The 27,539-nt window shown below is 39.1% G+C and overlaps 1 protein-coding gene across 3 annotated transcripts in view; it reads right to left on the bottom strand.

Annotated features, from left to right (window-relative positions):
• AIG1 (androgen induced 1) overlaps nucleotides 1-27,539 on the bottom strand; it is a 124,100-nt gene that overhangs the window by 53,077 nt on the left and 43,484 nt on the right. The window contains exons 3-4 of one of the 3 annotated variants that reach the window (XR_011325408.1): nucleotides 26,111-26,212; nucleotides 23,988-24,110 (exon numbers count right to left, since the gene is read on the bottom strand). The exons of 1 other annotated variant lie outside the window; for it this stretch is intronic. Coding sequence is in view for 1 of the 2 variants with exons in the window: in XM_069787148.1 (XP_069643249.1) it covers nucleotides 26,111-26,212 (102 nt within the window). In the remaining variant the exon portion in view is untranslated. The remainder of the gene's footprint in view (nucleotides 1-23,987; nucleotides 24,111-26,110; nucleotides 26,213-27,539) is intronic. One more of the 3 variants, XM_069787148.1, reaches the window with a different exon arrangement.

Consider the following 27,539-nt stretch of genomic DNA (forward strand, 5'->3'; position numbering starts at 1 on the left):
GTTTTAGAATGGCTTTTTAGTCGCCTTTCAAAAGCAGTCAAAACTACAGATAAAAAGAAAAATAGTAAGGTTCTGAACAGACATTTCCTTTTTTTCCTCCTGTCCTTTTCTAGCTCTGTTTTACAACTCTGCTGCAGACCAACCAGAGACCAGAAACTCAGTACAGACAGGAAGATCCACCCAAGCCTCACGGTGCTTCAGCTCAGGACGCTTGCTGAATCCCACTGGGTTCCTGGATAGAACAATGCGAAAAAGAGGAAGGGACACATTTTGGAAAATGCTAACAAAATTAATAATTCCTGCACGTTGAAGAAAAGACATGAGGTGGCACAAGCATCTCTGGCTGCTCTTTTAAGGACTGCTGAAGCAGGTCTGAAAAGAAGCTCTTTTAAGATGATGATTTCCTCATATAAGCAAACACCACAACAGAGATGGGGCAAGGCATTAAACCTATGGTCTCCCTTCAAGGTCTGGCCCCATTTTCAACCCTTATTTACACTACTGTCAACCTAACTTTGCCCACTTAGGGAGGTCCAGTCCCGCCCACAGGACCATTTACCTTCTCTCAGCTGGTGGAATTCCAGATCACCACACAACAGGACATGTTATTTTACATACACAATTGACCAAATCCAGGCAGGCTTTATCATCTGTTATTTTTACTCAGTGCTCTCTTAGGCAAATGTTAATGTTGGTTCCGCAACGTAAAGAGAGTTTGCCTGAGGAGAAAATGGGTAAGGATCTCATTTCCACTGACTTCAGTATCAGAACGTCTTTCAAACCCTGAAACTTCCGGAGTGGCCTTCTGCTGACCCATGTAATATTGCTTCTATCCAGCTGTTTGAACCACTGTTCAAATGTTGTACTCACTGGAAAACTCTGCTGGTGCCACAACTGATAAAAAGAGGTGTGGCATTTTTGCAATTACTTCTTAAATTTTAATTATTTGTTAGTCTTGAGGAATCATATTAGCTCATGTATCATCAGAGAGGAAGGGACATAACATAAAAAACTGCCATTGCCTCTTTCTGGTACACAGACAATATTTTGGTGAGATTACAGGTGCAAATCTTCTCAGCATTTCAACAGCCAAAGTCCTTTCCTTTTGTGTCAAAATTGCAGTATCAAGAAGAAGCATCACTGAGCTCCTAAGCCATTTATGCGTATGTTTCTAATTACTTTCTTTCACTCTCTTAAGCAAAGTTAGAAATTACATTAGTGTAAGAACACAAGCTTTCTCTGTCATGGTTTATCTTTTTATCTTTCTGCTGGATCAAGGAATGAAGTCATAAGAATTTACTTATATATGTTAAAATTTACATCCAACTTACATGTATTTATTTTCAGATAAAGCCAGTAACTATCCTTAAAAACTAAGTACAGTCCAAATAAAAGTCATTGTTTCAACAAAAAATAAAAGGTATTGCTTTCCTCAGTAGTCTGTCTCCATAAGGTGTTCCATATGTTTACCAACTGTAAAACTTGACTGAGGTTAAGTGAATGAGGGGATAGAGTCAGTGTCTAAGTGAGGAGACAGCAGGTAACAGAATCAGGAAATTAGGTATAAGCCAACACAGGATTAACTATACAGACTCAGTCCTCTGATGTACTCTGTTTGGCATCTGGCCTAGACGAATGCACAGTACATATATGCTCACTACCTACGTCCAGTTTCAGCTGCGCACATGCACTGCCTATCCTTTCGGTTCTGCCACATTTCTGAAAACATATCGCAGACATCAATTTTTTCAGCATGTGCATGTTCAAGTCACTTGCTTAGAAGAAATACACCATTTTTGGGGTATCTGGCCATTCAAACTGCAGTACTTTTTCTTTTAAGCTCAGCAACTGAAAGCAAGTTTCTGCAATTTTGTTTACTGCCGTGAAGAAATTCACACCACATCTTGACAGCACATAAGATGACATACGATGAGGAAAGAGCTTAATAAGGCAGGCAAATATCAAAGAGCAACTCAATACAACTTGAGAAAAACATTTTAAAATTTTGCTTAGAAAAGTTTAATTATATGTATTTTTAAATCTGTGAATGTGCTTCTTGAAAAGCAAACCATTGGATAATTCCTCACCGCACTGAAAGGAATGGCCTAACTTGTACTGATGTCAAAGGGGTAAGATTTCATTGCATATATCAAAAAAAGAAGCCACATCAAACGATAAAATTAAATAGTAATATGTTTTGCAGGGTTGGCAGAGTATGTTCACAACATGGGAAGGATAAAGGCACAATATTAATCGAATATCTTTCAGAGACAAGAACCAAATTTGTGCAAATTTTGTAAGCTTTTCCTTGTTATGTCCAATATCCAGCATTTTGAATGACGTCTATTTGGCCCCTCTGAGGAGAAGAACTAACTTGAACTTTATTTCAAGAACGATCCAGGAGAACTAATGAAGCTTTCTTAACATCACCAAAAGGAAGGCAATATAGAAGATGTCCTTACTTCTATTTTTGTGCTTGTATACTATGTGAAAAGGAATTAAGCGGTAAAAAGGGGCACTAGAAGCAACTGGAGAATAGATCCTTCTAGCACAAGCTCCATGAGGACAACTGTATGGCTATCCTTAAGCATAATGTATACAAAAGTAGAGGTGTATCTCACAGCACGACTGGAACTTCACACCACACTCAGCCCAGTAGGTAGCCTGTGTAAATCACTAATTTAGGGGACACAATCACTGCACAAGTCCTTTCAGCATGTCATGCAGAAAAGATGCAGGAGGGCCTTAGGAGAGCCTAACATCTCCATTATGCCTCTGTTCTCTGGGACACAAGTTGAACCTTTCAGAAGCTCAGCATAGAAACTTGCCCACAGCTCTAACACCTGTGAACTATGTATTTCTCCATATTTAATTTATAGATTTTTTTTTCATATTGCCATCCCATCTTCCACCTGAAGACCTCGTCAGGTCTCTTTCTCCTAGTAATCTGGAAGGACTGGAAGTGTGATTTGAGCTTTGGCTACACCTTTCATCTAGATACGCTACTGATTTTGTTAGAAGATTGCATTTGGAAGGGATAAGAAACCAAAATTAAGTTAACAGTGGGGTGGACTTTTTTAAAAATTTACTTCTATAGCTATTCTCTGCCCTTAATCTTGAGAACTGCAATGAACTACAAGTCTATGGAGGCGAACTTGACAAATTGTTAATCAATTTTTTCCTTTCAGAGTATAATTTATTATTGTTTCCAAAATTATCTTCTGCAGACTACTGCAACAACAAACACAAGTCCACGCTGATCAGAATATCATCTCACTGGCTGATCTAATCTCACTGAGAGAAAGGGAGACTTATAAAAAATGTTTAAAGACTAAACAGTACAACCAGTGCCAAGTTTCACTTGACTCACGCTATATGGAAGCTGAGGCCCAAATAGCCAATGTTCTTGTCTGCCAGAGGCCCGTGTTCTCAGGTTCAAACACACTTTATATTTGCCAGTCATATTTCCAGTAATCACCAAGTTCTACTAAAGAAGACATTTAATAACTCATATGATACCATATACTATATTTAATTTTCTCTTTAAAAGGCATTAAGAAACATTCTGTAAAAAACAAATTCTTTATAAACAAAATGTAATCAGCATGGGTGTGTGTACCCAGATGTCTATGTTTGAGAGAGAGTTTGGAAACTACAGGCTCTAATTCATCTCTTCTGAAAGGCCCTAGGTTTTACAAGGTCAGACCAGGAACTTTCAAATAAAGAAAAAACCATGAACGCTCAGAAGAAACGCACATCTGTTATGCTGCAGTTCATACTGCAATCCAAAAGCAACACAAGGAAAGGTATGCAAACAACATAACAATTTTGGTGGTTCTGGTGGGATTTTAGATAACCAGGAAATTTCTGGTTAAGCAAACTAGAAGAAAAGACCTATGAAAACTCAGCATATTCCAGCTCTATCCCCTCCAGCTGCATTGCTCTGAAGAGGCTACTGAAAAAAAGACTGAAACCTCTGACATTTCTGATCCTCCTTCTAGAGGGAAGCAGAGACTCCGTCAGTCTTCCTTGTTCTGGTTCGGAGGCTGTGCAAGCATACACCAGTGTTTTAAGACAGAACAGGGATGCACTAGAGGCCAGAAAATCCCTTTCCATAGGTTGTCTTAAACAAAGCAGAGCTGTGGGACATAGGCAATAGGAAGCAGTCTCGGGTGGCAGCTTGTGGTTTGGGAAGGAGTCCAGGCTGCTGAGCGCATGCAGTGCCCCAGAGCGAGGACCATGGCGTGGGCAGGGCATGGCTTCACTCGATCTCATCTAGAAGGAATCCTGGAAAATGTAATCTCAGGATCTGCTGGGATTTGCAGACCTCCATAGAAAGGCATATTTGGAAGGAATGCAAGACAGAAGCAGCCTCCTTTCTAATAACTTAGGAAAATCTGAAAGAAACAAGAGATGATGCTCATCTCTCCTGTAAGCAGGGGAAAAAACCCCCTCAGTCGACTGCCAAGGAGGCAGCCAGTAACTTGATGACAGCAACACCTGGGATAGTTTTAAACACTGTGAGCAGACCTTTGGTTTTTTTGGTTTTTTTTTTTGTTTGTTTGGTTTTTTTTAAACCTACTAAAAGTGGTTTTACTTGCTTGTTTATTTAGACTTTACCACTACAGCTCTGGGGAGAAATCTCTCTTCAGAGAGAAGCTGCATTGTTTGTTTGTAAAATACCATGATAGATAAAGCCTGCAGGGAAGATTGGCCTGTAACATGCAGGAAAAGCAAACAAGAATGATAATGTATTCAAAGGTTAATACAGAGTCAACAAGGAAATTAATTAGCTTAATGAATGCCCTCAGCTACCCACTCACTCCTTCATCCAAATATAATGGCATAGCTGCACCCCAGCTCTGGGTACATCCTCAAGAGAGGAGAATCAGATACTGCAAACCAGTGTGAGATGCAACACATGGGAACATATGCAAGTTCTAAGTATGTAACCCTGGACAAGTGTACCTATGCATGTTCACCTGCTAGGCTGCAACACTAATATCTTGCAGATGGACTGACTTCAGGGTGGGAGAGCCCCTGCCGATTGCTATTTGACCTCCTGCAGTGCACAGGCCACAGAATTTTACTCTGCAGTTGAAAGAAACCATTCTTTTCAAACACATGTGCGTCAATGAGCCCAACTACAGACCATCGTGCAGGTGGAAGACTTACCCGTTTCCCAACCCATCTTTATAGCTGAATTTTCTTACGCTAGCTCCTGAAAAGCTTACAAGCAGCTAAATTAACTTCCCAGCACAGCTTAAATTCAGGCAACATTTCAGACTCCTTCATTTCAGAAGTGAATGCTCAACCTTCTTTTCCCCAATTTGGGATTTAACAAACTCTATCCAAAATTCCAGGTCACACCTAGTAAGCAGTTTACTGTGACTGGCTTATTTAACATCATCCCTTCTGTACTTCCCCATTATCTTCAGGAACTACCTTGAAACTGTAAGGTGCTATGAAAAGTGTTTATGTAAATTAAAACAGCAATAAAAGGCTGCCAAGAAATTCCACAGTATGCTACCAAAATAAAACCTCAAGGTACTTCACATAACCCCAAAGCTGAGGCTGAAAAAGCATCACAGTTAAAATAGTCACAAAGTTGTGAGTTGAGGTTAGAAAATTTATTTCAGAATTAATTTCTGATAGAAACCATAGTTTGGGCATAACTGAAATTTTGTCATTTTTGGTTTGACAAAATTTTTCCATGCTCATAAACAATCCAAAAGATCCATCAGGCTACTTCAGCATGGCTGCACTGGGGCCATTCTGCCTTCTCCCAGCAGCTCTTCAGAACAATGTAGCCTTGGGGGAATTTTAGTTTTCAAGCACCTGATGGACCTCTTCTCGGCTGTGGACTGAGCTTCTGGCTAGACCACTCTCTCATAACGCAGTTTTGCCTCCTCTCAGACTGACCAGTTTGGAGAAACAAAAGTGCAACCATGAAGTACCACAGGAAGATGCAGTTCAGGTTTGAACTAACTCAGAATGAATTATTTTGTGACTTCCAGATTTAAAATGTTTGAGATACATATAAAAATAGCATATATTGGTACAAAATAATGAAAAAAACCCCAACAACAAAACCCCCAGAATGAAACATTACAATTTTTTTTGCCTCCATTAATGATATAAAGAGTAAATACAATCTATGGGTATATGAAAAACAGGTGAATAACGGCTATGTAGACTGCTGCATGTCTATATAGTAGTGCTGTATTTGGGTCCGTCAGACGTGAGACTATGGAAAGCCCTACCTGTACTGCATTTTTGATTATATATAATATATCTTTGGTAAGCTGTATCATTCTATCCAAATATGACAGAAACCGAGACTGGCTTATTTGAGGCTGCACAGGAGAAAAGAGGAATAATTAATGCAAACTTCCAGTCAGGTAAACTAAGCTGCAGAGTTTGCTGCCCTTCCTGGGGGAGACATTTTTTGAATGCAAGAAGAATAAGGGATTGGGAGGGCTTTAAAATGAGTGCCAGGCCAGGGAATTGTACACAGACATGAAGTGGCATTAACAAGTGATGAGCTCACATCTGTCTCTAACAGCACCATAAGTGGTTGAAATGTTACAGCCAGTCAGCTAGGTCAACTGCGTGTAAACGGTTTACCGTATACAGCATATTTTCTCTGCCAGGCTTTGCTCCTAAAATAAACAGCACTGTGCTCCATGAAAGGTAGGTGGTGACCGTCTCACCTTGTGTGTGTGCTGATTTGCTAGGGATGATCAAAGTGACCTGTGAGGGGACACTGGACCCGTGGATCCATGTAGTTTACAGCACACTGACAGCTCAGGTGCTCCCTGTTAAAAGAGTGTATTGGAACAGGGGCAAGAAGAGCCACTATTGCTTCTGGGAGATTGCAGAGCATCTCCTGAGATGAGAATCTCAGGGTTCTTAACCTGATCGGTTTATCCAAAAGGAGACACTCACAAGATCTCTCCCTGTACGGAAAACAGTGATACAAACCAAGGAATAAAGGGCTCTTTAATGTAGCAGTGGAAAGCATAACAAGCTGAAGTCAGACAAGTTAGAAATTTGGAAAAGAATTAGCAGTGACAATGAATAATGAGAGGAGCAAGCTGCTAGAAGAAAACAGAAGATTGTTTATCTCTTCAGATCATGACCAAATGCCTTTCTGGAAGATAAACTTCAGCGAAACAAAAATTACTGGGCTCACTACAGGTGCAAGCGAAATGTTATGGCCTGTGTTAAACAGGAGGTCAGACAAAATGATCTCATATTCTCTTCAGACCATAAATGCCACGAACGTCTGGGTTCGTCTGCATGGTATTTTGTTGGTAGGTGAGAACTCATGCTGTTTCTGAGTCTGGATGAATCCATGCCAACAATGAACAAGGAGCCATGTAGCTGTGGTTAGCATGGTGCACAATTCAACCTAGTAACTTGCTCCTGGCTTGGAGTTGGCTGATGCCCAGCCAGCTCACAACACAGAATAAAATTGCAACTGTCTGCAAAATACCATACAGACACACCCACCCCTACCAAGTATGCCAGTCACCCTAGCGCACTTTTGCAGATAAGGAGACAGGAGGCATGTCTGTGCCATGTCCTGGAACACAGAGCAGGGATTTCCAAGACAGCACCCACGGTGCTCATACCAGAGCCAGCAGCAGTACAGCCATCTCAGCCCCACTGAAGAAGCCTAGCCAAGGGGCAAGGCCTCTCCCCTGGGACCCAGTGCTGGCTAACCCAGCTGTGCTGCCTTCAGGACAAAGTCATCAAGTCAGCACAAGAGCTGTACCACACAGTGCCAGGACACAGCCAGCCGTGGTGACTACCACTACCACAGGGTAGATGGGCATAAGGTCCTCTTGCTGCATGTGGTGCTCCGAGGCAAATTGTATCATGGATTCTTTTCTTCTGGAGCAAGAATGAGGGCTCAAGATGTGCTCACTGGTCATGGCTGGAGCTTAAAAGCTCCAAAAGGACAACCTGCATTCCCTTCCATCAAACTCTCAGCACCTGCTCGGTGATCTGTCTCTTTTCTCAGCATGAACCGAACCAAAGCAATTCCAACTGCAAAAGGAGCGATGTGGTCACACTGTTTTCTGTGCTCGGCATCTAAAGAGTAGAATAATGAACAAGAATGTGCGTTGGACATGCAAAGAAGGGCAAATAAAGCGCATGGTGCTAGTATCATTGCCACCACATGGTTTGCCTTTACAGGGAGTGAGCAACACACTGAAAACCTTAGTTTCTCCGCACAGAGCTCTACACTGACAAGAAAAGCATAGCTTGAGCAAAGAAGACAGAACGTGGTCCTGAGGGAAGAATGTTTCCCAGAAGGGTTATGCCACAGGACTGAATTAATGCTGTGAAGTATTGAAGCAAAAGTGCAAACCAAAAGTGAAATTCAGATGTTTACTCTGCTTGCGACAATCTGACCCAAAATGGCAGGTGCTGGGAAGGAATTAATATGGGAGAAAGGATTAACCACTTCTCCAGAAACAAAAATATGGAAGAACACTTTTGACAGTATCTTAAGATTGGTAAGAAGCAGCAGGAAAGAAGTTTATATTATACAGAGAACTCAATAAAAATAAGAAAGACAAGGGTAAAAACAATAAATATAAGCTAACCTTTCAAGCAAAACCTGCTTTGTAGCTGGCTGTACTTACTGAGACATAGTCTCTTTCGGGAATAGCTGACACCCTCTTTTTTTAAGGCATCAGATCCTCAATTTACATGACTAGTTGATAATCTCAGCTTTTATTCAATAAAAAAAGGTTTTCCAGTCCTTCATGATGTGAAGAAGAGCTTACAACTGAGGCCTTAAGGATTAAACTACCAAGGCAAAATTCCCAAACTTGCATATTTCTGAGCCTCTGCTTCTTTTAATCCTGACCATTCTTATGTTAATGCTTGCAGGCTTACCCTCAAGACCACTGACACCTGGTGAAGAGCCCAGAAATACTGGCACCAGCATAGGATGCTCAGGGTTTACCTATGTATTTCACGGAGATTATGTAAAGAAATACTGACTAAGAAGGAATAGTGCATGGGTAGTACTAGCACAAATTACTTACTCCACAGGATAGCTCCTGAAAGCATCCTGTGTCATTAGTTTCTGTGAGTGGACAGTTCCTTGAAAGACTTATGACCAGCTGAATGGGCAGAGTATTTGGAAAGAGGCACTGGGGGTGGGATTTAAGCAGTATTGCAGCTACTGCATATAAGCTATAAAACATGGTAAATATTTCAAAAAGGCATATTAATTGCAAACCAGAAGCATTTAGGATGATAACAATGCCCTTAAAGTTAAGTTTTTCTGTAATCATAGGATCTTAAAAGTTGAAAACTCTCCTTGCCTCTCTCTTGTGCACCAGTATGATTCTCACGAACACATCACTTCAGTTGCTGCACTAGAACAAAAACAGGATGGATATTAGACATTGGAAACTCTCCACTTGCCTTTACCACAAGGGTTTTTTTTCCCATGGATCATAAGAAGGGCAGACAGGCATTCCCTTGAGGGAAACAGAGATGTTTTCAGAACATCATGCAACAGGAATACTCCCTGACAACATGTCTATAATAATATGTTCTAAGCACAACTGTACTGCACCTTAGGCTATTTCGTGGTGGACATATTTTTATGCCCATTCATTTTCCCTGAATTTGTGTAGGGACCAGTGCAACTAAACATCAGCCTTTTAAAAGCAGGATATCTCATTTAGCCACACAGATATTCCTAACAAGTCAATAGGTCCATAACATTTTCTGAAAAAGGATCTGTGTATCATCATCCAGTTTCTCAATCAGCAAGGTGGAAAAGGTTATGATGAAAGAAATGCACTTAGTCACAGAGTATCTGGTGAGTGGACAGATTCCAACCCACTCCTTGTCCCAGCATCTAGTTTCCTTACAGATCATCTATGTGGCCAGTTTGATAAAGATGTGAAAAGTGAGACAGTGCCAAAGCCATGCAAGGTTTCCCTGTGGATAGACTTGCAAAAGAAAGGAAAGAAAATTCTGAGTTCGTTTCAGTCCTATGAGACTTCACTCCACACACAGCTAATATAAATGCCACCCCAGGTGGCATTTACCCAAGCACTAGCAACAGGTAAACATTGATCCCTGGTTTGAAGTGTGTGCTAGACAGCTCAGCTTGGTTCTCCCTGGGTAGCTTAGCACCTCCTTCCCTGCATGTCTAGCAGGACATCAGGTTTGGTAAATGCCCTGCTATGAACATAGTGAGGGGAAGAAGACTGTTGACTCTCTCATGCTCTCAGAGCAGCTGCCTTCTCTTTGTATCTCCATGAATCCCAGCTGCAGTAGCCCTCCTCACTGAGAAAAAATATAATTTTTCTGTGCTGCTGATGGTCCTTTCCGTTTCACATCTGGAGATTGTTAACTGTTTCCCATGTGGTCTGAGTTTTAGCAGCAAAAACAATCCAACAAATTCTAGTAAAACTGATTTATTTGTATTTAACTGGACACTGGATACCCAGATAATACTGTATGGGGGACTTCATTCTCCCTTCCTCTTCACATTGACATTTCACCTTGACCTGTCCTCTGAAATAAATACTAGGGAAACCTCATGTTTTAGTGGTTGAAAGTTCAAAACTGAAAAGGTCAAAAGCTGAAAATAATTTAAGCATGACATCTCCTCTGTTTAGGAGAGCTTAAGTACATATAAGTGGCGGAAGTCCCAGCTAAAACTCAAACTCGATGCTGTGAGCCTGTGACTTCCCCTTGGATACCAACAGCTTACAGCAACCTCTGTTTTTGCAAAGTCATAATTTGCTGCCATGGGAAGAATTATATTAGCAGAAACTGAATGCATTGCTTCAAATCTTTGAGGGACAAAACACTGCAGAGGGAAAAAGATACATATACATATATGTAATTTTTGAAACTGCATAAAAGGAGAAACCAGATCAATAAAGCAGGGGGGAGTGCTGAGTGGAGCTGGGAAAGGGTTTTAAGTTGCTAACATGGTGGAAAAATTACCCAAGTCTTGGATAGTAAAATTTACTACCTTTCCAGAAGAAGGCTCGTTATGAATTTATCAAAGCCTTATTTCTGCAGAAATATCTTTAACATTCAAGCTACTCTTAGGTGAAAGCAAGAAGGGTAAGTTAAATGCTCTTCAAAACTAAACTACCACAAGTAACTAAAGAAACCAAGATATTATAAAGATATGTATTAAAAAATCACCACTAGCAGGGAAAAGAACCAATTTAATAGTTGCAGAATGCTTTCCACTATTCAAGCAGGAAAAACCCTCCCCCATGAGATCACCAATGTGCCCAAATAATCTTTAGAACTGAGAATGTGAGAATGGAAGAGACAATGGTTTATATCAGTCAAATACTTGTTCTTTTATTTCCTCAGTCTAATTTAGTTTTGAGCCCATCGCTGCAAAGCTACCAGCTACCAGAACTTTTTGCTGCCCACAGTGCTACATCATTGTGTTGCATGAGGTGGCAGAAGACTTAACGCACCCCAAGGCTGCTGCCTGCGGCTGGCTGCTGCTGCTGCTGCTACTATGTCGGGGGAGTGTGCTCTCAGACTCTGCCAGTTAGAATAGCTCATTCTGGGATTTATGTCATGGATAAAGGTGGTGTAGTGCAGGACGCAGAAAGGCTGCACTTGGCTGGCGTGTATCTAATTTACGGATGGGTGTATGTAGGCATGAAGTGTTAACAGAATCCTGCAGACCACACAAGGCTCCAGCCGTGCTGTAGCACAGCGAACTTAAAGAATACCTCTGCCCCAAGCAAGGATTGGCTCTTGGGGAAAGGGTTTATTGCCCAGCATTCATCACCAGGAAAATGAAAGAGAACAGGTTTTATTTCTGCTATAAATCATGCACAGCAGCAAAACACTCCGTTGCAGCCAGAAGAAAACCAAAGGTTTGCTGTATCTCTGACAAAGAGGGACCTTTTTTTTTTAACTGAGACAAGTTGTAACTTTGAGATAATGGAACCGAATATTGTTTTTGAAGAGTTTTGTGTATCATTCCCACTTAAGAAAAGGAGGAAAAGACGTGAAAGTCATAAGATGATGGAGAGAGTCCTGTACTGTAAGAAACTATTTTTGAAGATTTTGAAAACATTGCAACTGAGCCTTCCAGCTTGTAGGCCAATGCAGGCAAGCCAATGCAAGAGCTCTGGTAGGGAGAGACCACCTGCCAAATTCCTACTAATTGGTAGTAAGGACGGCTGAAGAAACTGGCCTCTGAAAGGAAAAATTAAGCTTGAAACCTCAGACCAACTTCTTCAGGAACACAACTGCTTCTGAAGAGAGTAGTAGATCCACGTGCATGGATAGATATAGGCTAATGCCTATAAATAGCTCCAAGTTGGCAGCGCTATGGCAGTAACAGAAGCCAGACTGTGGTAACAGCCGGCTTTGCTATAGAAATTTTCATCTTAATGCCATCTTCCTTCTTGCTGTGGGAGACACATTGAAAACAGGTCTGGATAGTATATTAAAACTCTCATGCTTTCAACAAGGTTTCATAAGGTTACATGAATAATTTTAAAATTTCATTTTAGAAATTCAGTTCAATCTCTATGCAATAGCTATAAAATTCGTAGATTTCACTGTTTACATGAAAATGCCAAGGAACATGACCTTTAAATACAATTTTTATATTTTGTCCAGTAAGTTTTCTCTACAACAGTAGTAACAGCAGTAAGGAACCTTATACTGAAAGAGTTCAGATAAATTCACCAGATTAAAGAAGCAAATATCCTTTATTCCTTTTGCTGCTGTTGTTAATTTAAATGGAGGTAGGTGATTTTATTCCTTCAGAATGAATGTCACACCTCTCAATTAAGAAAATAATATATAAGCCTAAGTAAACCATCTTTGATACTCTTGTAAGGTTTAATTCATTTGTTTGCAAAGTGATATGAGATACCTGGAAAGATTAAGTACTATTTTCTTTTCTTAGCACAGGTTAGAATATAGTTGGGAATTCTGCTGCAGTAATGCTAAAGACACTGGTTTCCACGAACATAACAAACCCACTAGATTCTCAAGTACATCTTGCATTCTCAATAGACCTGCATTGAGTGCACTGAGTTATACAGGCAAAAGTAAGGAGACAGAGGAGTAAAATCATAGCACTTTTCTACCCTTCTGACACTGTGGGGTTGCTGGGGCTCACATTTCCTACAAAAGTAAATGAGAATAATTTGCTATTCTAACGTGTACTGACAGGAACTGCCTTGTCTGTGTCACCTGTGAGGGGACCAAGCAGGGGCTAGTTCTATTTAAATATTGTGCAGTTAAAACACTGTCAGAGACTTTTTAATGCCAAGAAATTTTACATATTCCTATTTATATTTTGAAACTGCAGTCACAGAGTGTTCAGACTTGCCTTTCTCTGCCTAGCAATGTATAGGTGGGATCTTCCACGTATGAGCCAATTTGATAGAATATGCTTTCAGGTTCACCACAAAATGTTCTTCCTTACACTGTAAAACTTACCAAAAGGCTGTACAGTATTATATTACATGGTAATGGTATTTCCAGAAAAAAAAAAAAAAAAAAAGAATTACACATGAAAAAGGCAATGAAAGTATGCAGGTAACCATGGCTACTGTTGTGAACTAAATAACATTTTTTATACAGCTGTGAATATTTGTATTATTGCCAGTTAAGCTGTAGAATTCAGATTTGAGACAGGGCTGGTAAATACTGAATTCTTGCCTGAAGAAAGGTACTTCCCAAAGTGGATGCAGGCCTCTACATTGTGCCACTGTGCATTATGGTGTAATTTTCTCTAGTAAAAACACATCTTATTACCTCAGTCAAAATAATCAAATTACAACTCTTCATGGCCACTACTTACACTTTACTGTCAGTGACACTTTTGCACAAGCTATTTTCTGTCTTGAGGGTATTTTTATTTCCTCTTGCCATATATCTGCAAGTGCAACTTTTGACAGAGCTTTGAAAATAGCTTTGGCTCTATAAAAGAGACTTTAAAAAAAATCTTTAAAAAAATCGCAAGCAAAACTCTCAGCTTTCCTTGATTTTCACTAGTGGTAACACCCCCCTCTTTGGTCCCAACAGCATTCCTGGACAACAAAAGAAAAAACAGTTCCAAATGACAGGGCAGATGAGAGGGGCCTTTTCTCCTTTGACATCTTTTCAATTTCCAAGTTCATCCTTCTTAAATCATCCTTCTGTTTACATGTTAGAGTCTCTCTTCTCAAATCAATCATCATCAGAGAAGGAATGGAAACCTAAGGGATTTTTCTCCTTACGGAGAAAAGGTACACCCAAAATCAAATTATTTGGAGTAAGCTGACAGTAGTTGCTATACCAAAAGAAAACATAAACAAAAAAGCAGTTAGTGAGATGAACCTGTGCTTCAAGTAATATAAACAAAACGAAAATAATGAAACGCCTATTGTAACTAAGTGAAGCAGGACTTAGAGCAACATCTCTCTATTAAAAAATTGAGTCACTTCTTCCTTCCAACAGAGCATGAGCTTGAAACTCAAGTGAGCGCTCATTCACTCACTGTGAATTTGCCTTCTTTGCCTGGTTTGGAGACACAGGATCATTTCTTAATAAAAGCACTGGCTAATGAGGCAAACACAGATTCACTTCACAGTTCAATCTTTAACAAACTGCCTGTAGCCTCAGGCAAACCACAAATTTCCATGTTTCAGTTTCTCCTCTGCAACATGGGGAAAATAGCAACTCTTTTCTACCAGTCTTTACCTGTCCTGTTCATTTAGGCTGAAAGACATTTGAGGACTAAACATTTCCTATGTGTATCAATAGTGCTTAGCTTAAATAAAATTATAGGACATGTTCTTTAAAATTGAACCAATTTTAAAAAGGTACCAATATTGTTATTAATATATGAATAATAATATATATTATTACTATATATACACACTATATAGTGTATATATATACACTATATATACTCCACTATATACTGTATACATACACACTATATACACACACACACACACACACTCTATATATATTACTATATATACCATATATAGTAATCTTACCAAAAAGATGTCATGGAGAATAAAACTGTGGGAGGCACAGTAGCATAGTGCTTGGGCAAACAACTGTGAGATCTAAAGACCCACAAACTCTGGGGATATTAGAGGCAATGAGTGCGCAAAGCAGGGCACTCTTCTGACTTCTATATACACAAAAATGTCAGAAAAAGAAAACTGCTCTGCAAACAGTGATCCTGCACAGTGGTCACAAGAAACCAAATGAAGCCAAATTTCTGCATGTTGGTCTAGAATAAATGAAGGGTCATATTTTCAATATACACTGGGTACTTTAAAATTCCCTTTCAAGCTTTTTCTCAGTGATGTACAGTACACACAATTATCACCTCCATGTTCTATGGCTCTCTCCAGCTGACTACTATTATCACCTCTTTATTTCAGTATTTGGTTTCCTCTACTTTGCTCACTGTCTTCTCCTTCTTAACAGCCTCTAACGCTATCACTTTTTCTCTTAGCTTCTGACATGCATTTTTTTTCTCCTTTGAATTCCCTCTTCTTTTTCATCTTTCATTCCTCTGCTTCAGGAGCAAAGACCAAAATGCCATCCACCTTAGTCTCTGATCTAAGAATACATATATTCACCTACTAAAATGATTTTCAGCTGTATGCATTTTTAAACAACTTGCAGCCAACACAATTTTGTTTGTTAATGGAATCATCAGTAAATCTGTGTATTAGTAAAAAGACATTTTTAATGGCTGTTTCTTTTACAGAAAATTATATCATTTCCCATTTCTTCGTTTTAAAAAGTGCCTTAAAATACAAAGTTCAGTAGACCAACATACATATTTCATCTTTCCCATAAATAGTTCATTAAAAAATTCTACATTACATACTGTATTTGCAAAAGAAGCCACAAAAATGTGCATGGCAGTGACTCAGCAAGTTGGAACTCTGCATATAGAGTTTACAGAAAGCTAGTAAAGCTCAAAATAACAGAATAAAAAGCTAAAAGCCCCAAGATGCAAATAAATTTGCTTCCTGTTGGAAACAAACTTAAGGATGTGATTTGAATATTACAGCTATTTTTGATAAAGAAGAATTTCCTTTCTAGGTGTATTTGAACTTTCTATAGCATGCACCATGTCAACATAAAGTATTTTATGAGATACCAGGAGCACTAAATTTGGTACATAACCATAAGTAATGTTATTATTTGAAGTGGAGGTCGCTTTGGTTCTGCAGCAGAATGGACAACAATACCAGCTCTAACTCTTAGTTGCATTTGCATCCATGAACCTCAAAGTAATTTGCAAAAGGCAATTTGCCTCTTCACTGCAACTGAATGAACAGGACGCCAAGGTACATGAAAGAGAAATACCTCTGGGCACCCGGCAAGCCCCCAGCATGGTGAAGAGCAGAGTGCAGGCACACACAGTCTGGTTTGGCACAGTAGCTCCCCTGCCTGGGACACTTTATAACCGGAATCAGGCATAGTGCTATAAATCCAATAACAGCCACCGCTGTTTTTTTAACTATCATTACAAAGCCCCACAAAATGCAGACATTATCTAATTAAGACTTATAAAATATGCTTTCCATCAAACCTACATAATTTCTCTCAAATTATTCAGTAAAACAGTGGCAGAACTAGGAATAAAATGGAAATTTAAGAACAGAGTTTTAACAGCACTTCAAATATTGTTTTGTATTTCAAAACAAATACTTGTTTTGAAGAGAAAGCAAGCTGTGAAGAGTTAAAGGATCCCAGTTAATATTGCAACAAAGATGTAAGAGCATATATTGGCCACTGGTCAGCCTTTTGACATTTTGAGACACCTCCACGCCCCGTGCTATTTCTCCATGGTGTGGGCTTTTTCCTGCTCGAATAACTGTGGTGTCAGAGGGAGGAAAAGAGTCACCTTAGTCATCCTTAAAGCCTCTCTGAGAGAAACAGACACTTCTGAAAGGTGATGGCTTTTCCTGAGTAGGGCACCAGACTGGGACTTTGGTGCTTTAGGGGAGTGTCCAAAGGTAAAAGGGTAATTGTAGACCTGCTTACACATCTGTCAAAAACATCCTTCATGCTACATCCTGAATTTTAATCTCTTGTATTTGAGGAGTTAATAAAAATGTACACTGTTTTTACTTATTTGTATCTATGCGGGAAAGGAAAAATATGGGGATTGAACTGAACAGCAGGGCAGACATCAGGTTATGTTAAAGCTCATAGCCCACCATGACCAAAAGTAATTCCCAAGGTTGTCCCCAAATCCTTGATTTCTGCCAATCAGCATGTATAAAACATTAGTGCTGTGGCACTACTTCAACATATTAATCATCTGAACATGAACTGATTTCTGCAGAAAAGATGTCTGTTTCCAAATACAAAGACATGTAAAAAGACAGCAATTAGCAAAGAAAAATGTTACTTCTAAAAAGTGGTAATTTGTTACAAAAACAATGTCAAAATATTTCTTTGTATTAGTGTTCCTGTAGCAATAATGATCTAGGGATACAGGGAGAAGTAATATTTTTTATTCCACCAACTTCAAGGGCTGGAAAAAGCATGTAAGCTTTTGGGCTCAGACTCCCTTCACCAGGTCTGCTGATTCTTCTGGTATTGTGTCCATGTGAAATAACCCACTTTCCAACAATGATAAATAGGTAAAAATCTGGTCACTGAGTTAGTGCATATGCCTTCAATTGAAGGAAAAGCTGTCTGCCAAGCTTCAACCAAGTAGATCATAGGTCTGTGAAAAAAAGAATCTAAAAGGATGGAATCCAGTTGCTATAGCGGCAAATTAAACAAATAAATGAGATACCATGGAATGCTGCAAAATATTTGTGGTCTGATTAAGTCATATTTGCCACATGTGTGAATACTAACAGCACAGTTTAGTAAAATGGGTACAATATAGTACAATCCCACTTTTATTGTATGTACATTCTAATTCTTATCTGAGTAAGTGCTAATGAATGGCAACCAGCATGTCCAAGGATACATAACACTGCATTTTACTATACTAATAAGGCAAAGCATAGTCCCTTAAATACATAAAGATAGACAATAAATGCATATTAAACTATACCTTCAAAGAGATATTTGCACTCTTCCCTGTGTTTGCATGGCCTGCTAAAGAAACAAAGCTTTTTGTAGTGATCGCCTCTAGGATGACTTGCATATGGGGTGCTTTAGAGTACATAAACTGCAGCGGGCAGCTGACATATTAAACCTTCTTCAGCATAAGGAATCCTCCCCCAATACATTAATTTTTTCCAGTGAAATGTTCTCTTTTCCTGATAACAGACACTGTCTGAATATACTCATCATTAATCGTAACAATATAGCACTGTTTGATTCTACTATCTGCCTATGTTCTCTGGAAAAAAAAACCTCAGGAAAAAAACAGAAATCTCTTAAGTCAAAAGAAAAAAACAAGTGTCTGATTTTAACCAAGAGAGAAGAGAGGAGGGCACAGAGATTTTTATCAAAAATACGTACCAATTATTAATGCATTTTGCACTGATTTTAAAGTTGAACATTTATTTACTGCAAACTATGTATCTGATAAATCGTGTAGTAGCACCAGAGAAATGTACTAGCTTAAGCACTACAAAAGATTTATGCGCGGCTTCAGCAGTGACTACAGCGAGCAATATAAGCTACACAGAAAGTGAACGTTAAAACAAAAGTGGCGTTCCTAATATTGTCAAAATTACGGGAATGAACCAAATCTGTTTCCATCCCACACCACTGCTGGTTTAACAAACAGACCTAGCAGTCCAGGGCCAAACCCTGCTTCTAGGAAAACACAGCTCAGTACGTACTCCACACCCAGAGAAAGGCAGAAAGTCTAAGGCTCCCTTTTTATGTCCTTTTCGGGCTTTCCTTTGGTCATTTGTTTTGTGCCCATAGTAATCGCTTTACCAAACAGTATGGGTGACTTCCACTGAAAATCTGGCTTTGAGCTTTTATTATCAGTATTACTACTATTACCATAATTATTACTTCAGAGTTACACCTAGATTTGTCTGTTAAAGCAGGGCGGTTTGAAATAGAGACAGTATACCCCCTTACCTCTGGTGCTTCAAATATGTGATCTTCCAGCACACCTGCAACCCTTAGCAAACAGCGCATCTGTTTTAATATGCAATGCAACTCACACTTCACAGCTGATATGAAAAAATAAGACACACTCTGAACGGACTTGTTTTCAACAGCAGGACTGAAGTTTTGAGGGTCAACCAGACAGTCGAGATAATGTACAGCATTGTCAGATAAAAATACAGGCAGAGATGCGAAGACACCAATGCCATTCTACAGATATCACACAGATACAATTTATATAAATACAGGCCTCGTACTGTTGCATGGTTGCAGGTGGTTTTAATCCTAAACATTTTACAAGGATCTGAAGCTCCTGGCATGTCACTTTGCAAATATTACTTCATCTACCCTGCAAACCTACATCCAACAGCAACAGAAGCAATTCTCCTCACCTCACAGCAGCAACAATAAGCCATCTCTTTGCTCTCGACTCCTCTAATTAATAGATCTCAGGGAAGTTTTCCCAGGGATGTGATGGAAAGATATGGTAAGAAAACATACTCTTCATTTTCTCTTTCTTACTCTTCCTTATTTCCTTGCTTCCCCTTTCCTCATCCTTCTTCTCCCCCAGAATGGTAACAAAATATACTCTTCATTTCCTCTTTCTCACTTATTTCCTTGCTTCCTCTTTCCTCATCCTTCTCCTCCCCCAGGTCCTCTTTTGCATTTTGAGTCTCTTCCAGCTTGTCTACATTATTCTGTAACTTCTCTTTTATTCACTTGCCTCATCTGTTTTGGTTTTTTTCCTCTTCTTTTTTTTTGTTCCCTCTTCTTTGTTGGAAAAGCATCGGCTGACTTTTTGATTCGCCTCTTTCCTCCAGCCTGTCTCTTCCTCTCATCCAACTGTCTTTCCCTAATCTCTTTTTTGGTGCTGTCTCTGACTCTCTCCCCTTCTCCCCTCCTTTGGTAATCACTCCTGCAACTTGGTGTTGACACTACGTGGTCTCACCCTCTGTACTAACAGATCGAGTTACGTGACCTTGTCAACAGAAGGTGGCAAAACTTCAGAAAAAGATCTCATCTGGGGATTTCAGTTCTCAGACTTTTCATTTGCAATGCTCATGTCTAAAATAGCACTTGCACATTTAGCTGTTACTAAGTACCCAAAGGTATTTTAGAAAAGGTCCCTCATTACTATGTGTTGGGCTTATTTGTACCAGGAGGAGCCTATATGTGTGTTTTCTCTAGATTACTGGAAATAGCAAATAATCAGAAACATTTGGCACTTGTGTTCAGTTAGAAAGCTGTCTTCACCTTACCCTGATGGGTCTCCTCCAGCAGATACGTAACGTGGTTAAGACCAGATTCCTACTTCACAAGAACTGAGGAGCTGTTACTGTGTTAGGTAAAGGGGTTTTCCTAATGCTCCCAGAGGATGCCACTCAGATAATTCGGTCTTCTTTACCTAGCAGCCTCTCTCAATTTTCAGGTGCTATGCTATCACAGGTTTTGACATGCTACCGATTTCCAAACCCTTCACATAAGTAACAGAAAATCAAAAAAGTCTTTTAAGCTGCTGCTGTTTTTCTCCCCAGAGCAGGGGGATAATTGAAACTACTGTATTCACAATCCAGCGGTGGAACTGGCAGATAATGAGGAGAGATAACCAGACCGAGCCACATAACTACAGCATGAACATGCAAGAAGTGTACAAACTCAACAACGCTATTTTCATGGGTTTTGCAAATATTCTGAGTCCAAAGCAACCAGCTTCAATTGCTATTCTTTCCATCAAATAGATATTTAAATAATAGCCATCTAGTAGTGGGTATTCTGTTGGAAAACACATTACAAATTTTCCCTGATTTTTATCAGAAAACTTTGCAAGTTATGTAACAAGCAGGAACTCCTTCCTGGAGCACTGAAGATTTTATTCATCGCTAACATATGAAAATATTATAGATAAATTAAGAAGAGCACTTCTGTTAGAATATCCTTGAAAGCCTTAAATTGGATTTAGAAACAAATCTCAGAAAAGGGAAAGTATCTTCTAGACATAAGCATGAGGCATTACCAAGATGCAGTACATTGTACATAAGTAGCCCATACACGGGATGTTGCTGTATTAGGAAAGCATCCTCAAGAAGTACAATGCACTGTTTCAAACGAGTAATTTCTGAAAAGGATTTTTAGGGCAACGTGCTAGATGGAAACACTTTGCTGAAAGAAAGGGCATCTCACTGTTTGTATATCAGAGTGAGCACTGTGCAGCAACTGACCCAACTAATGATGGACAGATGTGTTTGTCAAAAAACTCACCAGTTTTGGACCTTCCAATCTTTATATGTCAGGTTACTATGAATTTTGATATTTGCATGGCTTTTCTATTTTTCTATTTGTCAATCATCAAGGAAAAAAGCTCTCCACCAGAAAAACAAAGGAACAAACAAGCCAAAGCCACTGGACCTATGACAAGGCTGCCATGAAGAACAATTGGAGATGGCCGGGGGTACTCTGTACTACTCCCCAGCGGGCTGAGCTTTTCAGCTGAGCAGCCAGCAATAAAAAAAGAGAGCCAACCTGTGAAATAAGTAGAGAGGTATCACTTGGACAGGCTCCTTCCTCTCCATAACTTGTCTTCATCTGCTATTTGTCTCAGTTTTTGTGCACTCTCTTGAATAAAAGGACAGAGGGTATGTCTTTCTAGGAACACCTTTGTTTCCCAAAAGCAGCATAAAAAGAATAGAGTACAAAACTGGAAGAGCTCATATAGATTGTAGTGGCACAGAACCCATACAATCATCAATTTTCCAACTCCACAGTGGCAGAGCATATTCCCCTTCCCCCTTCTCTGACCTATCCTCTAGAGTTTTCATATGAAGACAATTCTTTGTTGCTGACCTCCAAAGCCATTAAGCTCCTCAGTAAGTAATTTCTATCTCTGTATTTTACTTTCCTTGCCGCAAACAAAAGATGATTCACATTTTTTAAAAAGAATTTGGGACAGTGTGTGTGAAAAACAAAGGACTCTCGCTAAAATGGTATGCTAACTTGGACAGATACTGCACACAGTCCTGCCATGTAACCTGGCTGAAAATCAGCAATGCTCAAGCTTAAATTAATTCAGTCTACATATCTGTTTATGTGGGCATTGGTTAGAATAGGGGCAACCTCTAGTTTTATAGTCTGTGCTAGTATTAAAGAGAATACAACTTCTGGAAATAAACGTTATCCATGCATCATCCTCTGTCCAGTCCCAACACAAAAAGGTGCAACGAATGAGCTGATAAAAATCCTATTACTATGACACACTAGTTTTAAACACTAAAGGTTAGCCTTTAATTAAAAATTCCTAATACTGATAAAAGATCCAACAGACAGCCATCAGAAAATGGGAAACAATATTTCCCATGGAAAACATGCCTGTGGAATTAAGGGTTGATATGGATCCAGAGTGCAGGACAGTCTCAAGAACATGAATAACATCTTTGATGGAAGAGTTCGGTAATTTGGCAACTAAAATTGTAGCCACAAAGGAATTAATCTGCAAAACTAATAAATACAGGAAGTGAACCTGACACTTCAGAAATAGACCAAAGCTGAGACATAGACCTATTCTCCAACAGCTCTCTAGACAGGTAGTTATTTCTACTGACAGAAGCTTAACCTCAGCTACTGAGATGTGCTCCTTCACATAATTAACAAAAATGAAATCCTTATCCTGCTGGAATCAACAGCAACCCTGCCATTGATTTCCCCATGTCATTTCTCAAGCCACAGTGATACCATTGGTTATGGATGAATCGACTGACTGAGATGATGAAATATATCAGTTTTATGGCACAGTACAACTCTATTAGCGATGCCTTTCATAGGTGCATGAATCTGTATGTACGAGGTACCATCTGGTACCACAAGGCACCACTTACTACACATATTTTTCTGTAGACAGGAATTATATTTTTAACTATTATGGTATATGTGTGTATATATATATATGTATGTATAATAGAAATACAGTTCTTGACACTATATGCAATTTTATGGTAAATAGTTTGTGGCTTTTATCTTTGTGCACAATGATGAGCCTCTCCATTTCTACAAAACTTTATAAACAATATTAAGATTGAATTGATAATGCGATTGCAATTCTCTGAAGTTCACTTCCCTTATGTTTTCCATTTCTAGAGAGGAATTTTTATAATTAGGAATTTTCTAGATGTTGAAAAGGTGTTGCTATGAAAGAGTGACATCTCTGAGTATTAGCAAGACATTACCACGTATTCAAGAAAACAGTTTTTTTTAACTATAGATAACACCGTAACTGCAGAGAAGGGGTGGGAAAGGGGGAGAAGAAAAAGGAGGATAAGAACTAATTATTATAACCTAACAAAGCAGCAGACACTGCTGCCCAAACTAATTCTGCTTGGGCTAATACACTGAATCAGACCAGACATTCAAACAAATTTTTCATACAGCCTTCAAGACAGTCACCTGAAAATGCTTCTGGAGTATGAATATTCTCAAATATTTTGATACATGTCCATATTACCAATGGAAATATGATTGCTATTATTACAGCCAGATTTCATGACTTTCCATTCCTTTTCTACATGTGGATTTTGCAGGCTGATGTTGACAGTTGAGCAAGTTGTTACAGCTGGTCATAATACATTTGTCAGAAATTTTTGAAAATACAACTTTTCATTTAAAGTAGGGAATCTTTTTACTATGGAAAATATATAGTTTTACATTTTCCCCTTTTTGTGGCTTTTTTGGTGACAAATATGTGTTTAGGGAAACTGCTGTGAAAAAAACCTGGACAGAGCGTTCACAGGTGAAGTAGCATTTGAGCTCAGACCCTTAGGTGCTGCACCAGGCACTGCGGGGGAAGCTCACAGAGCAGAGGGATTCATCAGCAATGCTGCACTAGTTAAAGGACCCACCTCTCAGTGACAGATTTCACTCTGCCAAGGGTGATGAATCTCTTGTGTGAGTTCTGTTGTACAAGGTTAGGCTCCAGCACAGCCACCATTGCGTTCAGAAAAATTATCACTGAATGTGCACAGCTGCTGTCAAAATGTGCAGGAAAAGATGGGAATAAATGTTTATTTCAGTAAAAAACAATAGCCAGGAATCCCAACTTCTCTAAAACTGTATTGCCAGAGGCCCTACCCTTTCACCAAGGGGACGTCTATCATATTCTCTAAAATCTGCCATGTCAAAATTGTAACTACTGCTAAGGGAGGTGCTAGTATTCTCAAGGTAGTTTAAGAACTCCTTCATATTATGATGGGAAATGCATCAGAATGAATTAGTATGAAAGCTGGTGAGGATAAAATAATGGCTAAAACATCAGAAAGGATTAGATTGAGAGGTGGTGAAAAGCCCAACAGCCATAAGCTTTCTCTGTGACCGAGCTAAAGGAACACTTGGATAAATGCACACTGACACAGCAAACAATTCCTTTACAAAAGACTTTAAGAAATGCCTTCTACAATATTTCAAGTTGAAAAAAAAATGTCTAAGATGCTAGCACGCAATTCATTTCAGCAAACTCTATTTTGTCCACAAATCTCAAAAAAAAGCCCTCTTCAAATATTTCAGTAAGTATACGTTTCTACAGATCAACATGAGCTTGAATTGTCTTTTAGTTATGGCACAAAGGAGACTTCCTGAATACATAGGGCCACTTGTTGTCAACTGCTTCACAATGTACATTCATGAAAAATGTTACAGGTTAGGCACTTTCAGTATGTGGAATGCCACCTGGAAGAAATGTCATCAGAGCTCGCACTGATGTGGTGTGGGGAAAAAAATCGATGTATGTATGGCTTGGCAGCGTTTGCAAATGTTCAGTTTGTAACCTCAAAACTCAAGGGAGGACAGTCTGAACAAACACAGCAGGAGTCATCAGACTCTTTCCTCAGCTCATAATATCATGCTGATTCTTTCAAAACATTGTAAAATAGTAGAGTATCTAGCAGAAGCTGATGCTCCTCTTGTCAGTAGTAACTCTCATACTGCTCCTTTAATACACAATCTACAGAAAAAATAAATAGCAGTACCATCTACCCCACCCCACAAAGGACCAATTTATCAAGGCCAGTAGTAGTGGACAAATCTTGATCTGCTCTAGAGACACAGTACTCACACATGAAGGATGAGCTCTGCTGTCATCTGCTGATGAGCAGCAGTGGCAAATGGTTGGCCATGCCTTGATATGGAAAACAAAGTAGTAATGAAACATTTTGCACAGACACAACTAGAGAAGCAAACAAGATGCTTTTCAGCTCCAAATGCTGCATAAACAGTAGTAAGTATCTGATGGCAAAGTGTGGCCTTATCTTTCCCTTAGCATTTAAACATATAGTTGAGAGAAAGAATGTCCGACTTGACATACCAGAGAGGGATGAAAAGGTCAGATTTCTTCTCAAGAAACTACTTTTATGATTACTGATGCAGCAATTCTGAAACTTGGTGTTGATGCATGTAATTCCACATTACTAAAAATATGCAGATACAGGTTCTGCTAAACAAGTCTGGTGTACTTGAGAAATGAGTAATTATTTCATTTTTTCTCTAAAAACATACAAGACTAAATAGCATAGTGAGATTTTTTGAACAAGCATTTTAACCAAAATGTTTTCATCACAAATTACACTTTGGTAGAATGGTAAAGAATCATTCAATTAAGTGTTTCTGTCATTTTAGAGCAAGACTTGTCAAAGTCAGACCTTATGTTTTGTGGAAGTTTCTTTTGATTAAATTTCCTCATGACCAGGGTGACATTGCTCTGGGAAAGGTACCTTATCACAGAAAACAGCCGATCCCCACAACTAGCCTGGGATACAGGACACACAAGTTCAAATGTCCACTGTTTCAACCTAATAGGGATTCAAATATGACTCAAGGAGTCAAGGAGGAAAGATGTTATTCTTGCTTGCAAACAATGTTCCTTAATCACTTCTGAGGGGATTAGCTCTAAGTGTATGCGGAGTCACGCACAGGGAAATCAGTGTCTTACACTTTTGTTTATGCAAGGAAGAGTTTGCATTACTTTACTCACCATTCCATGATTTAGCCATGCTGGTATAAAATTATCAAGCAGCTTTGGGTAAACCAGTTCCCTGTCATAGATATAGATGCTCCAAAACATCGTCACAACAAACTAAGAGAAAAGAAAGAAAAGACATTTTAAAATACATGCTTCTGAACATTTAGCTACACATTTTAGATAGCAAAATGGGGGCAGTTAGCAAATGATCTATGGACAGACACAGACATTATTGTTCTTTGACCAAATCCTGCTTTAATCAACAGTGTGAATCTGGATTATTCTTTGCATTCACAAGAGTTTTAATTTTTCTTCTTCTTCTTCTTCTTTTTTTTTTTTTTTCTGACTTTCAGCTTGGAAAAAATCTCATTTTTTTGACTTACATACCTGTGGCCAAATTACAACTGAGTACTATACTTTAGTAGCAGATGTGGCACATAAATAATGTTTCACCACTAACAGGATAGAAAACAAATGGAAAATGAGGTAAAATATCACTTGGAATTCATAGAACGTATAAATATGAAACATTCACCCCCGAACAGAAGCCTATAAACTCATCTTTGCACTTTTTCATGTCAGCCATCAAAATAGCATTGGCTAAAAAAAATATATATTTAACCCTTTAACTACTCTGCACACAATTCATGGACTGGGATCCACAGAGAACAGGTCTAGTATCCTGCTTGTTTGTCAATATGAAATTTGGCTTGGTTCTTGTCAGAGACTATTTACCATGAGCCCAGAGAAAGACCATTATTTCCTCTAGACTGAGGACAGGACAGATGGCTCAGATAAAGTTTGCACTACGCTAAATTTTTGCCAAAGTGTACACAAATTCTTTAAAGATACCCTGATGTCTGAAAAGCAAAGACAATATAAAATGGCAGAAATTTACAGAAATAATAGTTTTAGCTTACCTTTACCTGGGAAAAGAACAAAGTAAGTAATCTTCTAATTAAAACACAATTGCTTTCTTACATTGAATTTGAGTCACAGTTTTCTAGTAATAAAAGGCTTATTGTCTACAGCAATAAAAAACCCCAATACCTGGGCCAGGAGCTTTTCAATGACCATTTTCAGGGGATCTCTACACAGCAGTGACAAGTCCAAGTTTAAAGTTTGAGAGGCAACAGGTAAAACTTTCACTGAGATCAGCAGGGAAGTATTCGGTTACATCCAACCAATGTGGCCCATGATCTTACAGCTAATTTGGGGTGTCAGTAAAAGAAAGTGCAAGAAATATGGGGTGAGCACAGCAAGGTCACCAAATTACTAGTGTGTGTGATAGCGTAGGTGTAAGTTGTTTCATATGCTTCTGACTTTGGAAAGTTAAAATTGAGGTTGCAGTTTATCAATGGCACCTTGTTCTAACCACAGACATGCAGACATCGGCCAGCCAGTTATGTGAATGACCTGAACCAGTACACTGTTCCCTCAG

The sequence above is a fragment of the Haliaeetus albicilla genome, chromosome 7 (assembly GCF_947461875.1).
Source record: "Haliaeetus albicilla chromosome 7, bHalAlb1.1, whole genome shotgun sequence".
NCBI lineage: Eukaryota > Metazoa > Chordata > Aves > Accipitriformes > Accipitridae > Haliaeetus > Haliaeetus albicilla.